Here is a 17655-nt window from a genome sequence, read left to right as displayed (position 1 = left end):
CACACACAGTCATTTTTTATGCATTTTAGGGACATTATTATGACTCTCTGATTTTCTGGACACATAGCTAAACCTTTAACCCACTACCAGCCAAAACCTAACCCTTTCCTAACTTAAACCTGAACCTAAATCAAACCTATGGACGTGCTTTATGTCCCCGTAAGGAAGGCAAGTCCCCACAATGTCACTGTGTAAACAGAAGTCGGACCCCACCTACACACACACACACACACACACACACACACACACACACACACACACACATACATACAGGTAGGTGTACTTGAGGAAATTAACATCTCTTGAATCTTGACTCATATCTCAATATTGAGTTCTTTTCTTTTTGAAGACCGTAGGCCAAGGTATGATTCATGATTTCAGACTGTGGTTTAATTCCCCGGCCTATAAAGCAAGTGTTGACATCTACTGTAGTTTAGTGTCCAGTGTCTTCTCTTGCTTGGGTGAGAGATTTAAAAGGCATCTTAAAAAATACGAGAGGTCACACATAGAAAATTGAGTCGCCTGGCGGCATGCTCGTTGAGCCCAATGATACGTGGAAACATCACTTAACATAAATACTGAGCTTTCATAGGTTTGTCTCACTCAACTTTCGCCACATTTCTCAGATGGGAATATACATAAAGGTTATGCTTAAGGTCAGGGTTAGAAATTTGGCTCAGAAATTCTTCCTGCCACTGCAGAAAGAATGTCTCCCTTTTCAGAAAACCGAGTGAGTCGTAGGTGATGGATAGATTGTATTGAAAAAAACAATCCATCCACAAGTACTGTGGGTAGAAATTCCGTATTGACCTTTGATTGAATTGGTTTGACCTCAAACTTTACATTTAATATGTACATTTATCCATACTTGCTATATATTGGGGGATGGGAAAATTGTGAACTAATAGCACGCCAAAGATCTGCAAAATGATCGACAAAAAGTAAATCAATATAGTTTAGAAAACCTCTAATACATATATACATTTGATCAAAAGGAATCAAACTGTCATAACTGTTCAAAACGCCGTTCCAGGTGAGGTGACACACAATCACAGTTTGCCTTGCACATTAGGAGGTGTGTTATCAATGCAGGTGTGTGGTCTGCTGAGTGTGTGTCCTCTGTACCTTTGTCGCTGAAGTCGTCGACCAGGATGATCTCGGCGACGAGCTGTGGGGGCGTTCGGTTGAGCACGCTGTGAACCGTCCTCAGCAGCGACGACCAGCCCTCGTTGTGGAACGGGATGATGACGCTGGTGTTGGGCAGCTTCTCCGCGTACAGCTTCTGTTTGCAGCTGCAAAATGAAACACAGAAATATAACACTTAATGCATATAAGGTGGCCATTGGACAACTCTTGACGGACGTTTTGTTTTCCTTCCATCAATCGAATTGAGGGACGGAAGAAAGCACCTCATTCACATCCCTTATCCACCACTCTCCTGGTTACACGCTCGCCTCCTCAGTGGATCTCGGGCCATTGAGGTGATGTGTGGATTCGGTGCTCAAATGGATGTCTAGGCAGTCTGAAAAGACAGCAGGTCAACATGCAACCTTCTCTCTTCTGAAACCACTATTCAAAGCATTCCATATCACGTTATTACAGCGAAAAGTGCCTTTGTTCGCCTCTGAGAAAGAGAAGTTTTAAAAAAGCCCATTGCATGTCCTATATATATATATATATATATATATATATATATATATATATATATATATATATATATATATATATATATATATAGACATAGTTTTTTGGTTTTGGTGCCAAATTGCCTCACACACATTGGAGAAAAATAGCCCCAAAAAAGAGATGATCCTCTTGAAAAGACACTCTTTTCAGTGAAGAGCTATAAAAAGCGCGATAGTGAAGAGCAAAAGACGTAAAATCATCCGTCAAATAAGAAATCTCTCTCTGTTGTTTTATGTAGTGGCAAAAAAAAGAATGATTAGCGATGAATACAACCACATAAAAACAACCACGTATGTGTATTATATACTGTTTTTTGATCAGAGGCCTTAACATTGTTAGCCAGTGTCTTTTCAAACCCTAACAAATCACCATTTTAGCGTTATCTGAACTGACATGGCATGGCTGCGGATAAGATTTGGTGCAGTTAGTCCCCAAAAATATCAGGATTCCTCCATCCTTTCTGTGGACTTCCAAATTTCACGCTAGGTCAGTGCAGCAGTGACATCAGAGACGCCTTTAATTTTATTATTTGCAGCGCATACAGCTGTTGTCAGTCGCCGTAGCCGTTAACATTGTGCTCCGATGATGGGTGACAGCGATCGCCTCGTACATGATGAGCACAGCAAGCTGCATGACCCCTGCATAGGAGCTAATCACGGGAAGAGAGTTATGTCCCCTCGCTGATGGAGAGAGAGAGAGAACGAGAGAAAGAGAGAGAGTGTGTAGCGAACTATGTCAGTCGATCAATGTCCGTGTTGAACATCAGCCTGCGTGTTATTTATTCAAATATGAACGCAAGGAGACAGGCAAGCGGAATGATAGGCAGGCGGTCGGCTGGTGACTCTTAACAAACCCTGTTCAATTCCACAGGGGATGGGAGTGAGTGAGTGTGTGTGAGTGTGTGTGTGTGTGTGTGTGCGCGCGCTTCAATTAAATCTTGTCAGCGTGTAGAAATCGAATGTGTCAGTCGCAGGTCTGGGACTGGCTGCCTGTGAGGCACCGACAACATGCCAATCCAATCACCGAGAGGGAGACGAAGTGAAGGAAGTCAGGTGGAGTGACGGCTGGTCGGTGGAAGAGGAGGTTGGGGGGGTGCAGGTGGGTCCATGTAATTGGTCACAGGAGGGTGACAAGTGTCTGGCAGCCACAGGGGGCTACATCAGTCCTCAACAGCATTTACATGCTAGTAATTCACTTACAACCACACCAAAGTAAGACTTTGGACTTCCATTATCGCTGTAGTGGCAGAAACACTTGGAGATAACTGATGGAGAGAAGGACTTGACTTTTCCGAAACCTGATTTGACTTGAGATGTAAGAGCAGACAAATTCAAGTCACGATATCTTTACATTTTCTGGGATTTCAGCAAATAAATAGTCTTAATTTAATAACCACATGATGAAACCTATTTGTGTATACTCCTGTGTGGAATATGTATTTTCTTGTTTGATTGGGTTTTTTTAAATTTAAGTGCAAAAATGAATTGAATCCAGTAATAATTACATTTTACCGCTACACACTGACAACATTTACATATGCACACAACAACAGAGTCAGATTAAGTAGTAACTGTGTGTGATCAGATTTTCTAAAAAAATTCACGTTAGTATGTGCTTTTTATGATCAATTAAGACAACTCAATTGTTTATCACAATATCTCAACATCGACCCCAATATGATTCAAAAAAGGCCTTGTATTGCTACACACCTTAGATATTCACTCTTTATTTAATTGGTTTTCATTCAAGATTCATCACGGACCCAAAGAAACTCCAGACTCGACCCGGGACGTGACTTTCACTTGCCCCTTCTTAAAACAGCTCAGTCTGCTGTTTGTACAAAGGATCAAAATGGGTATGAGTGGATTTAATAATAAGTTTAAGCCGCCTACCATATTCTAAAACCAGGATTCACATGCATATCAATCAGTTGGCAATCCAACAATGTGCCCCTTTAAAAAAATCCATTGGCATTTATTCCAGAGTAGTACCTGTTGAACAAGAGATGTGCACGGTCAAGGAAGGACTACTTTTAGAAGCACCGGTGTCCTTGGGGGGAAAACATTGAAAGCTGCTTTCCACATGAAAGAAAGGGAAGGGACAAGAGCCGGACGATTGTTCGTCAAGCAGGCAAAAGAAAAACTGTGGGCCTTCAACAATGCAATGCTGGGTTTGAAGTGGAAGTCTCGGGAGTCTCAATAGGCATTGGTCTCTAAATTCTATGACCTGAAAATTGTGTTTTTATCCTCTGTTTTCAAATGCAGCGGTAATGCTCGACAAATACTGCACCAAAAACGCTCCCATGAAGGCACATGGGTGGATGTCCGGGACTTTAATAATAAACTTCCACATTTTACTGCTTGCTCGGGACTTTTTTCACCAGATACGATCGAACAATTCAAGCCTATGTGAGTCTATTTGTCCTACTCCTAAAAAATTATCTTTATCTTGGCATTTCACAAGCAGGCCAATGTATTTACATTGCATGCAGTGTTGAACATGCATAGCAAGTCTCTGACTTTGTTTAAGGTGTGCTTTCATACATTTACCGGGACGAAAACACACAAACACACACACACACACACAGTCATCTCTTTTATGCATTTTAGGGACATTATTTTAACTTTCTCTGATTTTCTGGACACATAGCTTAACCCTAACTGCTACTAGCCAAATCCTAACCCTTTCCTAACCTGAATCTAAATTTAACCTAGGGACACGTATAATGTCCCCATAAGGAAGAAGAGTCCCCACAATGTCACTGTGTAAACATACGTCGGACCCCACCTACACACACACACACACACACACACACACACACACACACACACACAGACAGACTTACTTTGCATGCCGGATGTCCGGGATGGAGCGATTTAGGGAGATCCGGTTGCTGATGTAAATGTTGAAGCCGTTCTCCCTGTAAGCCTGGTCAGCCCGGTCGGTTTCCGACAGAGGAAATGGTTTGCCCTGTTCGCCGTTACCTGAATCCAACACACACACACATACAACACAGGTCAGTGACTCCTCATTAACCCCGAGACTTTGTACAAATCACAGAGACATACATTTGGAGTTGAACACTATACGTAAGCTTATTTTTATCCATAATATTTCTCGTCAATATTTAAACAAGTCGATGATCATGGTGTGTTTACTCATCAGTTGTGGCCCCCAAGTGGCCAAAAATTAATTAACACTGGTTGAAGGTTTCTGGCTGCGGAGACCAGAGGTTTGTGTATAAATGTCAGTGTCACTGAAGGAAATTATATTGAATTTCCTTTATGATACTTCCTTTGTGACATAAAGAAACAAAGAGGCAGATACAAAATGCTACAAAGGTTGGATTGAGAGTTACGAATACAGTACTAAAATGTTGGCTTTGTAAATGTTCTCAATTTGATAACTCATGTTAAACATTAAAATCTGTTTCTGTTCCACAGGATATTTAAGCAACCTGAACTTTCTAATTAGTGGATCCTTTAAAGAAAGAGGAAGTCTCTTGAGACACTTTTTCTTTTAAAAGAGAAAACTGGAGAAAACTAGCTACATTAACACAATGCCATCAAAGCATTCAAGCACAGATGTTATTTTAGGGCTGTAATAACACTTATTTTCATGATTGATTAATCTGCTGGTTATTTGGTCTACACATCGTCGGGAAAGGGTAAAAATAAAACGTTTTCCTAATTCTAAGTGGCTTGTTTTGTCTGACCAACACTCCAAAACCAAAACCCACTTAGTTTAATCTCATAAATAAGTGAGACAATATGCTGCTATTCACATCTGAGACACTGGAACAGGCTGTGGAAAAAATACTTTAATAGCAAATGTACCAATACGTTTGCAGTCCATTGAGTAATTAATTAATCAACCTATCATTTCAGGTCAAGACAGACAGTCAATATATACATATACTGCAAAGCCCTCAGATTAGGTAAAACATGTACACATAAGCATGTACCTAATCACTCCAACAACCCCTCCCAACACACAAACATGCGAGCTCATTTCAGGAGTGCATCAAATTACACTGTGCTGCATGTTTCATTAGCCACTCATCAATGCGCTCCACACAAACACACACAGACGCATGCATGGAGGCTTATCTATAGTCAGAGGAGAGTATCAAATTAAAGCAAGCTGCCTTGTTTCATTAGGAAGAAATGATCTGTCTACATTCCTGAAGGTAATAACTGTGAAAAAATATCTCTTCACTTTATTGGCTCATTTCAGAGATAAACTCTTCAACTCCACAGTGTTCTTTTCCTCGCATAACACACCCGCATACGGCACATATTTTGTGTTTTCTGGTCCTCCTCAGGCAAATATGAACCTTGAAGATGTATTTAAAAAAAACATCCCATAAGATTCCTTTTGACTGAATAGCAGATTCTTCCAGTGCCTTTCTTCAAACTCAAATTCGCCAATGCTTTTCACTTGCACTCGACACATGTTCCTACTTAGCTGGCGGCATGCAAAGTGCTCCAGACAGGTTTGGGTATTGAGACGTACGCTGCCGATCTTTCTCTGCGTCTCCATCTCTCTCTCGGCAGCCACACCATTCAAACTCAGGCTCTCAATTTGCCTTCCTCCATTACTGCACGCTGAGATATTCAAACACAAGCTGTGTCCCACATTCATACTCCATATTTCTCTGCAGGTTCTGTGTCAGAAGGTACACGGGTTATTTATTGTCGTTGTACAACAGGGTTGCGCAAAACACAAATTGATTTTGTAGTCCCATTTTGTTCCATGATGAAATAGAAATAAAATGATTGGGTGGAGAATGAATGCAGGAATCCTACAACCTGAGGAAAGAAGCTTCTCTGAAGTCTGCTGGTATAGAAGCTGATACTTCTGCAGCAGAGTGATCAGGCTGTATGGCTGGGATGGTTATTGTCTTTTAATATCCGTTGTGCTCCTTGGAGGCACCTCGTGTCACCGATATCACTGATGCTCAGATGGGTACCAATGATGTTCTGGACATTTTTAATCACCCACTGAAGAGCCCTCTTGTGCACCTCCCACGCCAGTTTGTAATGTTTCCACTCAGCCTTCCAATGCTCCTCTGTAAAATGTCACAGTAACTGAGCTGAGCATTTTGCCTTCTTAAGTTTCCTTAGGAGCTTTTTTTTGTTACCAGGATGGAGATGTGTAATAATCATGTCAAATTGTTGTGATGACGATTCCCAGATACATAAAACTGTCCACTTACGCCATCTCAGCATCAGTGATTTAGATGTAGTGGGTGTGTGTTTTTTTGAGCAATTGTTCGCTGACCACCATTCTGCGGTCTCATCGTTGTTTGTAATCCTTCCGACGGCGGTATTGTCATTTGAAAACGTCCCGACAGAGTTCTCTTCCTGGCGGCAGTCTGTGGTGTACAGTGTGAATGTGAAAAGGAGGGAGCTGAACACGCAGCCCAGGGGGACTCCGGTGTTCAACACTAGAAAGGAGGACATGTGGCTAGTATTCTGAAACTGGGAACACTTTTGATTGAGCTGTAGCTTCTTCCGTTCACCCTTTAGCATTGTTTCCCGATGGTTTGCACTGTTTACTCAGCTGGGCGTGAGAAGCCAACAAAAGTGGGATAATATGGTCATATTTGTGCCAAGTGTTGTGAAGTTCTGTTTGTGAAGTTTTCTTAAATCTATCAAGTTCAGTACCACCTGCACGCAGTCCGCTGTTAAGGGGTTTTTGTCAAGTATTTATGTGAGTTAACGTTGGTTTTACTGGGCTATATTCATACACCTTAGTGAATGGGCTTAGCCAGTAGTGAAAGAGTTGTTGTTGAAAGGCCAAAAACTGCGGATTGAAGCAGAATATTTGGCTAAATGTTGTGAATTTTGGAAACGGTAACATCTATCTTTTCTGAGTAAATGTGGTCTTTTTGGACCTGCCAATACTCTGCAGTTAAGTTTGGCTCACACAAGTAAGAAAACATTTCTCGGTAGGGTGCTGAATTAATGTTGTCGTGCCTATTGTGAAGAGACGAGAGGACCTCCAAAGCTCCTGCAGCCTGCGGACCTAAAGTAATAGTGAGGTGCTTCTGGCTAAATCGTTTCCTGTTATCTTGCTGGCTCTTTGTCATTCGTATTGGCCGGTTACTTAAAAAAAAACATGTGGTAAATGCAAACAAACATGAATCAATCTCTCTCTTGCTTGCTCACACACATAGAGGATCCATTTGTCCATGCGTGGGAAACCCCGACATTAAAAGGTAGCATTAGCCTATAAGCGGACGGGCAGTTTGTGTGCGTGCTATGAAATGGAATCCTGTCGGCGCCACCGGTCTTAAGTACCACCTAATAATATAAAAAAACAACGCTGTGTTTCTCACTCAATGCATGAGACTGAATCAATGCTTATAGTAGAAGATTAACTGTGTTTATTTACGGACTCAGAACTGTACTCGCAGCATTGATTCACACTGCTTCTGAGAGAGAGAAATCCACTTGAAAGGAATTAACAGAAGAAAAGAAGAAGAAAACACATTAAAATAGAGTGCTGCAGTCTGTGTGTGTGTTAGTGTGTGTAGTCTGTGTGTGTGGCCTCAGTGCTGAAACACAGCAGATGTTCTAAGAAAGAAAACAGGCCCAAACAAAATGGCAGAATCAGCACAGAGCGAGGACCCACCTGAGCGAGCAGCGTCTCTCCTCATCGCTTCGTAGTCGTGCCAGTCCGTCCGCCGCACACCATCGAGTCCCACCTGAGCGACCTTCCTCACCTGGTTCAACCCCTGCAGGCGCACACGGAAAAAGAGACCAAAATACATTTAGACCTCATCATTTTAACTGGTCGGTTTCTGAATTTAGGCGGATCACACAACAACAACAAGTCTCTGTCTCGGTGTTGGGTGGCTTCCTGTTTTTGTTTTGTCGTTCATCCTTTGCGTCTCCGCACTTCCTGCCCGTGTGCCTTGTTCCTCATTGTGCGAGTGTTTCCTGATTGTCTGATTGTCTTCACCTGTGCTTGCTCGTTGTTCCCACCTGTGTCTCGTTACCTTCCCCTCGTATTCAGACCCTGTTTGTCTCCTGTCCACTTGTAGGGTTGTACTGTGTTACACTGTTTTGTGTACTGGCCCTGGTCCAGTTCCTGCTTTTTTCTTCCGTTTTGTTGGAATCTGGTCTATTTTTGAGAACCCTTTTCCTTTTTTTTTGTTGGAATTTAATATCTTTCATACGATTGTCGGCGTCTGGGTCCTTACTTCCTCCTGCCCGTTCCTCTCCGCATGATCGAGAAATGAAAACCGAGACGTGTTTCTGTGAAACTTTTAACTGATTTCTGGTGACGGTGTCTTTTTCTTTGATAATAAGACTGTTAAAGAAATGGCGGACGATATATTGTGGTAGTAAATAACACAAATGAGATGTGTAACAACCTATATAGTCCATTCAAATGGTGCAGTAAAATGTAAGAATAAAAGAAAATACAGTTACATCAATTTGTTTTACCAACAAACACACAAACTTGTACACAAACCCTCTTTCTGTCGACTTCATTTTCCTTTTAGCTGTAACCCAAAATCTCTGCAAGTTATATTTTTCTCCTTAAAGTGTGCTGCTGGCAGCTGGAGGTTTACACAAAGGGCGGGAAATGTCTTTCTCTTTTCACCGAGAAAAAGACATGCAGTTTCGCTGCTGTGACACACGTGCACAGACGTACACATGCGGTGCACACCCTCGTCACGAAAGGCTATTATTCTCCACTTGGCGTCACAATTCAATACAGCCGTTTATGAAATTTTCTCTGCTTTAGAAACGACTTCATGTGATTCTAAGGATATTATAGGATCACAGCACAATGATAAATCAATTAGCTCCATGGGAGGATGCAATTAGTAAATGTTGTTAATACAAACGACACGTCTGGCTGCACGCAATAGTATTAAGCAGGCTGTTAGCTGATGACACACACACACACACACACACACACACACACACACACACACACACACACACACACACACACACACACACCACTCTGGGTGGAATGGGAGTGTGTGTGTTCATGAGTGAAATGTGCCTCCAGCAGCTGCTTCCAGTCTGCTCGCCATTTCAGAGTCATCCAATATGTCCAGAACTGTATGAAGCATAATTAAAAACTCCTAGCATATTCTCATCTTAATAATACATGCTGTTATTTGTAGCATGCAATAAATCCAAAATGACATTCTGCATAGTGTGCATGTGTTATCGGAAGTCAGTCAAACGGCGGCTTTGGAACGAACTCAAGTCTTAGTATGAATATTTAATGTTTCATTTGAATTTGCTTCTGCTTTTTTTTTTCTTTTTTTCTTGCAGCTACGTGTATGTCGTCTTCTACGTCTGTGCATTGCATTGTGGGAGAATAGTTTAAATCTTAAATGTTATCAGAGCACTTTTACAGCAAGAACACACTGTTCTGAAAACATGACGGATTACTACGTAGTCGCTGAGATTGAAATATTTTCAAAATCAATTACAACTTACTATGTATGTATATTAATGTTAGCGTAAGTACATGAAAATGTAAAAAAAAAGATGACGGACAGCTCTGTCTTGAAGCCCCAGAGCAGGCATTCAGCGTACCAACAGAAGAGCCATTTAAGTTTAATTAATTGTGGAAAATCAGTATCTCGATTATTCCGCGCCACCTCTCTTAAGAATAATTACCGGCTAATTATTCTGATTGGTGGCGTTACCGATGCGATGAATTCTGATTGACTCGTACGAGGAGGTCATTGAATTCGAGCACCGAGTCTGGAAGACAAAGGCTGATTCAGTGCGCTTTGACTGTAACTTATCTCACAAGTATCACGCCAAAAGGGTGAGTCACGGTGACTACGTACATTTTGTATACATAATATACGTATATTGCAGTCACTGTTTGGCGTGCAGTGGTAAGGCGTTTCTCATATAATTGACCACGTCCTCATTATTACAGTGACAGTACGACCCTCCGGTGGCATGACATTAACAGCACTCGTTATCCCCCCCCCTCTTTTATTTTATGGATCTCTGAAAGCACAACGTCAATTTTGGACTCATGGGGCATGGTGCTTATAGCCTTATGTGGTATTATTGCAGAGTTAATTATGCTACTTCACAATTCTCAAGAACACACGCTCAATTTCGCACGGATGGGATTCATGTTCATGTTGGTCATTGACACGGTTATCTAGAGTTTTCAGGATTGTTCCTCGTACCGTGGACAAAAACAAGGGTAAAGTTAAGCTACCAAAGTATTCTTGGATGAGCTGCATCGTGTCACACAAGGACCTGACATGACGGATCTCTCAGAGAGCAAACTAACCACACCACTCGACACTAATATCATGACAATAATCATAATATAGAGGAAATGAAACTGGACACGACACTAACGAAGCATTCCCGTGGAACATCCAATCCGTCCTCACCGAAGCACATTCACTTAAATGTAATGAATTTCAGTTTGATAGAATGCAGTTCACGTTGAATGTATTGTCACTTTGCATTACACCAGTGCAGAGCTCAAGGCGTCCCTCTGCAGTGGAAACCATATTAGAGGCAATGAATAACACACAAATACAGTACAATAAATCCATACAAACATGTCTAATATATGCAATAGCATATTATATAATGCTTAGTGAACTTTGGTGTCAGTCCATCAGAATTCAAAGAACTCCAAGTTCCTTCGAGAGATTAATTTCATCCACAGCAAGGCCAACAGACACGAAGGTCTTGCAATCGTAAAACACTGGTGTGGTCATCAGTTCTGCTCTTCCTCGTTCTACCAGAGGAAACCAATGTTAAAGCAAGGCATTGGTGGGAAAAGCACAACATGAATACTAAAGGTAGAATGAGCCCAAGGTGTCCCTGACACCGAACCACAACTCTGCAGCTCAACTGAGCCTTTTTCTTTTTCCTCAGCTCTGGCGTCAACGCCGTTTCCAGCAGCAGCTGTTCCCAACAAACAAGCTCTGATAAACAAAACATATTCTCACTTCCCCACTTGTCAAGTGCCGCCGCTCGGCCAGCGGTCCTACGCTTCAATCATGGAAGCTTGTTTGCCGCCGAGCTTCAGGGACGGCATGTCGGTTTCTATCGCATGCACAGAGTCTCTTTTAGGAAACCAAACTTACATTTACTAATTGTTTTTAGGTTAACTTATGCAACACAACTACTTCCTGATGTTGATGAACATGGTTGGGGTTAAAACATTGGAAAATAACTGCTTAAGTAACTGGTGTTAGTAAAGTACAGACGTTACAGTACATACAGTAAAATAGGTCAACATTGGGGGTCACCAGAGTGAAAGTCCTGTGTTTGTTCAAGACAGCCAACCTACCCATCTTTGTAACTTTATGTATGTAACAATCCTTCTATGTAACTCTGTGTGTTACTACCCTCTATGTAACCTTATGTATGTAACTACCCCTCTATGTAACTGTGTTTAACTACCCTCTATGTAACCTTATGTATGTAACTACCCCTCTATGTAACTCCTTTGTATGTAACTCTTCTTACATTTAGAGGATTTTTTTTGCAAAACCAGGTCAGGCCAATTGGCATTGTCACTATTTTGGTCATAATGATTTTAAAAATGTTCAAATTTAAGGTTTATTTATCAAGGAAAGCCTCATTGAGATTAAAAATTGCACATTCCTCATTTAAAATCATCTGCAACCACATGAACCTTCCTCCAACTCTTTCAATCTATACATATATGAGATAGTAATTACAAAATAACACCAAAAAAAGGTTCAGGCTAAATATTCAAAAACCTGCCGATGCATTTTCCAAAAGCTACAAGCAGCCTTGGATCAGGTCAAACCGTCATTGCTCTTCCTCGACTGCTGCAACATGGATAAATAAAACACGCTGTGTGGCCTGACCCGTTCTCGCCCACCTCATCTGTTGAAAAAAATAATCCAGCTCACCTGGTGAGCCAGATGGTGGTACGGGAGTCAAATACGGGAGTGGATCTCCACAGCTGTGGGACTGTAAATGTCACTCACATCGCGCCAAAAGGAAAAGAAAATTAAACCGTGATTGTTTTTCTGTTTGTTGTGTTCCTTCCTCTGCCTACCTGCTGCGTGCCTGCTGATACCTTCCTAATGGCCGTCATCACAGGGACGAGGCTTCACGCTGCCACAAACACATTTTTTGCTTCGGGCACTTTTCGACTCCATCAATATTCAAGGGGTTGCATGAACCAGCTAATAGGGCGTGACAGGAGCTACGCCAAAAAAAAAAGAGCCCATGTTTCATCTGCACCAACTATTCGATCATTAATTACAAAGCAGTGTGTCGGATGAGGGACACGCTGCAATGGGATTCATTCTTTATCAAGCAAAACATTCAGGTTGGACGCAGTGAGAGAGAGAAAATGGCCAATTTCACCTGAGCGATCACTAATTGACTTTCATGTAGCTTCTTAATAGTCTCCTATTCTTCTAATGTTTGCTATTTACAAAGTAGCTGGGATAAACACCATGACTTCCATATTCATTGCAATATATATGGACTCAATTTTCACAATGCAGGAGATCATTGACTGAAACCCACTCAATGACAGCACAATGATGGCTTCTTTACACTGCTATGCAGTCAGTTAATCAGACTTCCAACTAGAAAGGTGCACACAGACTGTTAATCTACCACTGATGTGTTGGTCGATTAAATGACTACAACCTGCAATTAATTAATGCAAACACTCAACGTATGGATGCAAATGGATCAAAGTGGTTCCAAGTCATCAGATCTTGCCAAAAACTAAATTAAGTTGACCAAACTGTCGGCTCTCTGAGCCGCAGCTGACTGGAGGTGATGTACTCAGCACTGTGTGCTAGTTAGCCGTTAGCTGTTAAGCTAAAAGGGTTTAAAAAAAAAAGCGAGCGTAAACCTTAACCATAAACTGTTTATAAGGAAGTGGATGCAGTTTGAGACCGAACTCATGCTCACAGTGTTTACTGGGGTCAGAAATCAAGTGACTTTCATATCATCGGACAACCAGAGGAGTCTCCCCCTGCTGGTCAGGCGAGAGAATGCAGGTAATACGACACCTCCGCATTGGCTTTTCTTAGCAGAAACTGAGGCCAGCCCAAAAAAATATTACGCAGTTTGCTTTAGCAGAATCCAAGATTAGCCTTGGACGGACACAGAGGTGCACACAGACACATGGTCACATGATCCTCCTGGTGGAGATGTTAATGTTAAAGACAGCAGTTGGCCATAAAAGTAAAAAATACATTTTTTTGTTGGAACAAAAGATGTTGTAAAAATGTGTTGATACAGTAAAGTATAGATGGATAATCAGGCAAATGAATCAATTCAACAGTTATTTATTAACAGCACATTACATCCAGCTGATACAGTGCCTACAGCGCCGTGTGTTGGCTTAGAAATAAGACGCCGGCTTTAGTTCGCTTCAGTGTCAAATGAAAGCCCCAGTGTGTCAAAACTTTTGAGAAGTAAATCAAGTACAACTCCGTACGTGTCGTCGGAGAATGGAAAGCTAACTGAGGTGGGGCGCCGCGGTCCTTCAGCTTTTCTACTCTGCTCTATTTTACCCTTTATCGTTTTACATTACTTCTTATTCTTGACATACCTGCCAACTATTTCGTGCCATCTCCCAGCGGCTTTTTGAAAAGGCCTTACACGTCGCACCTGACCAGGCTTGAAAAGGTCTTCAACGCCTCAAAAACCAATGAATGGAAATGCCATGCTAACCTCTGAGGCATTACCTCCTTTTTTTTCTGCAAGGAAGTTACCTTCCATGGAGCTTTGTGGCAGTGGCTTTATTCTTCAGTGGATGTACAGTGTTATGGCACGAGGGAGAACCTTTTTCTCCTGAGATATGTGACAGCGAAATCAGAAGAAAATGCCAGTGACGTCTCACTCGCAACCTCTGAACTTTCTCTGACAGCACACTGGGAGACTTTTGCGGAGAAAAAGGAACGTCAGGTTGGCATCCAGCTTTGCATTTTCTCTGTCGGAAAAACACCCTGATGCGGCTGTTCTGAATATATCAGAAATAGGGGAATTGTTTGTATTGCGCTCGTTCCATATAGCTTTGTATTTCATGCTGTTGTGCTTTATTGCTAACTCGAGGAGCATTCCCAGGAGTGCAGCTGAACTGCCAAGTCAACACTTAACAATTCATATTCAAGACAAGAATGATTCTTGACATAAACTAGCGATATAATACCCAACATGCACTAGTATTTATCTTCATTTCTTGGTGAAGTAGACGCTACTGCTGTCTAGGAAATGAGGGCTTTGCTCTTCTCACAGCTGCTGGATCGTACACAGGGTTGTCTTGTGTATATGTTTTTGTATATTTTGCATGTTTTGCCTGTGATGGGTCCAATACCCAGCAGGAAAACATGCAAAATGTACAGATATGAATGGTTATACCCGAACAATTTAAATTCACACCAATAGGAGGGTTGGTTGATGTAAAACTTGATAATTTCTCGTATTTATATTAAATTGTTGACGCCCAGTCTAGGAATTGTAATGAAATTGGTGATTTTTAATCCATTGCCACAGGTCAAAAGTATCCACGTGATCGCTTGAGTTTATGCCAAATTAGAGTTTTTTTTCATGAGAATTTGAATGCAGTTATACATGAGATGCCCCAAAATGTAAAAATAAGAGGAATACACAGATTCCTCTTAACACCCTGATCGTGTGAAACGAGCGAAAGAAAGGAAAAAACAAACAAAACTTATATTTTCGTGTCCAACAAATGATTTGGATTTCAGAATATCAGAGTCGTTGTTCGCATTTAGTTAGTTTAGTTCTTCATCTTTTGTGTTCCTGGAGTTCCAGCTGTTGTTCTTTGCCGCTTGCCCAAAGCCACTGATGTTGGGAATTCTGAGAGTTTCCCAACAATTTAAATATGTGTTGGTTATTTTGAATAAGAGCAGCTGATGACTGATGAAAGTTGTTGCACATTTGTCATTTCAAGCAGCCGCTCTTCAACGCTTTGCTCCTCTTCAGCTGCTTCCAGGTCTGCTGTACTGAGCCGAGGCGTAAACAAGCAGAGATTGAGGACTGCTGTTGAACTTCCTTTAGTTTGGCGCCGAGGAAAAGCTGGTGTTACCAGCAGAGCAGTGAGTCTGATAGGAACAGAGCTGCCCAATTGTTCTCTGAGGAGGATGAAGCCGACCACCTCGGGTCAATACTTCCCTTTTCTGTTCCCTCTCCCGGTGCTCAGAGGCGACGGGAGCTCCGAGTGAGAAGATGAAGCTTTTGTGTTTGTTTTTTTTTGGTGTTTTTTTTTTCTTTTCTCCCCTTCCGGTTCTGTCGGATCACAAACAGATCCGACTCGACACCCCCCCCGGAGACACAATTACCCATCTCTCCTATCCCACCTCGCTCTCTGCTCTTCCTCCTCCACCTTCAGCCACTTCATATAGCAAGTCAAGCTGCGCTGGAGGCTCACCAATCCTCCCCCCGTTAGCTCTCCTAAGAACATGAAACTTCTGCATGTACTGACTGACCCGCTCCTGCTTTAGTTGAAGGAGAAACCGGAGCTAGCGGTGAGAGGAGTAAGTCCTTTTCACAAGTTATAACACTGGCTGAAAAAGAGGAACATTATCAGCGAACATGAGTTTTGAGAGGCGCCTTTTAAATGCAGATAAGGCGTTTGGGCGTTCAGCTCTTGTTTCGATGATACACGTGCAAATGTCTCTCGGCGTCCACTTCCTGTGCCGCCAGAGCGAGACATTAAGTCTGAGGCGGAGGACCTCCAGGCTGGGCGGAGGAACCTGCTGCGAGACTCTGCAACCCCTCGTCAAAGAGAAGGCCGCAGCAACAGACCGTTGTCTCCCGAAAGGAGTCATTAGCCAGAGTCCCGCTGAGCAGGAAAGAGCAGGAAGGCCAGCGAGATGTCCTCCTCCTGCTCCTGCTCCTCCGCGGTCTCATACATTCTGCTCAGATATTGATGGATTGTGATGTGAACAGCGGTCGTCCCCGGCTCGGATCGACCTCTGCACGGCTGAAAGTTTTAGGCTCCCGCTCCTGAATCGAAGGACAGATCAGGTGAAGGAACATGGGATTCTGCAAACGGGCGGGTTCACACGTAGAGCAGCTGTTTCTCTTCACCCCGTGAGTCTCATTTTCTATTCAAACATTCTCTTTATCTGTTTTGTAGCGGGTGACTGGTAAATCGCTGCACAGCCCGGGCTACTGGAAGGTGCTTCTCGGTGAGTCAATTTGAGTTCCTCTCCCGTAGACGCTTACACGATCTGCTTTTATTGTGAAAGGTAAGAATTGAAGGATGCTTGTGTGAGCTGCCTCTGCACATTTAGAAAATGTCCATTCGGCACAACACGATTGGTTGATGCCTTTGTTTTTATTCTGTGTGAAAAATGTTCTTGAGAAACAAATAGTTGAAAAAATATCTATATATTGATGTGCACACAGAGAAAAAACCCCTTCGGTGGGTAAAGGTCTAAAGACATAAATCATTTGTGCAATTTGTACATTCGCCCTGAGCGATACAAAACAATTTAGTCATGGATGAGAAGTAGGAAACGTAAAGGAAATGGTAATGAGGGGCAGCCAGGTTCCAACACATGGTGGAGAAAGGAAAGAGAGGCTCTAAGCTTGCAGCCTTGTAATTGCACATATCTGTGTGTGTGTGTGCGTGTGTGTGTGTGTGTGTGTGTGTGTGTGTGTGTGTGTGTGTGTGCAGTAAACAAACAGCAACAAAAACAACCTTGGAAGACACTGAAGAGGTAGCAGATGCACAGTGAGGTGTGTACGTGCGCGAGTACAAAGAAAAGGACCAGAGGGCAGACTGTACAACTGTACACAACCACCTCCAGCTACAAGCAGCCGCGCTATCAGCCGACTACAGAGGCTCTTCTGAAGCGCCTACAGGATATTAATAACAGCGGGTTGGCGGATGCAACTGAGAAACATGCAAATATCTGAATTTAAGTTTTTTAAGTACACACAATGAGGCTGACCTGGCTGATCCAACGCA

General features: G+C 42.4%; 1 protein-coding gene across 1 annotated transcript in view; it reads right to left on the bottom strand.

Annotated features, from left to right (window-relative positions):
* LOC137803020 (polypeptide N-acetylgalactosaminyltransferase 10-like) overlaps nucleotides 1-17655 on the bottom strand; it is a 66477-nt gene that overhangs the window by 42613 nt on the left and 6209 nt on the right. The window contains exons 2-4 of the mRNA XM_068601270.1: nucleotides 8326-8428; nucleotides 4532-4670; nucleotides 1126-1292 (exon numbers count right to left, since the gene is read on the bottom strand). Coding sequence (XP_068457371.1) covers nucleotides 1126-1292; nucleotides 4532-4670; nucleotides 8326-8428 — 409 coding nt within the window. The remainder of the gene's footprint in view (nucleotides 1-1125; nucleotides 1293-4531; nucleotides 4671-8325; nucleotides 8429-17655) is intronic.

The sequence above is a fragment of the Clinocottus analis genome, unplaced genomic scaffold (assembly GCF_023055335.1).
Source record: "Clinocottus analis isolate CAN_PGR_092001 unplaced genomic scaffold, fCliAna1.0.p SCAF_5, whole genome shotgun sequence".
Classification (NCBI taxonomy): Eukaryota; Metazoa; Chordata; class Actinopteri; order Perciformes; family Cottidae; genus Clinocottus; species Clinocottus analis.
The sequence above is the reverse complement of the archived record's forward strand: the minus strand, read 5'-3'. Positions and strand labels throughout refer to the sequence as shown.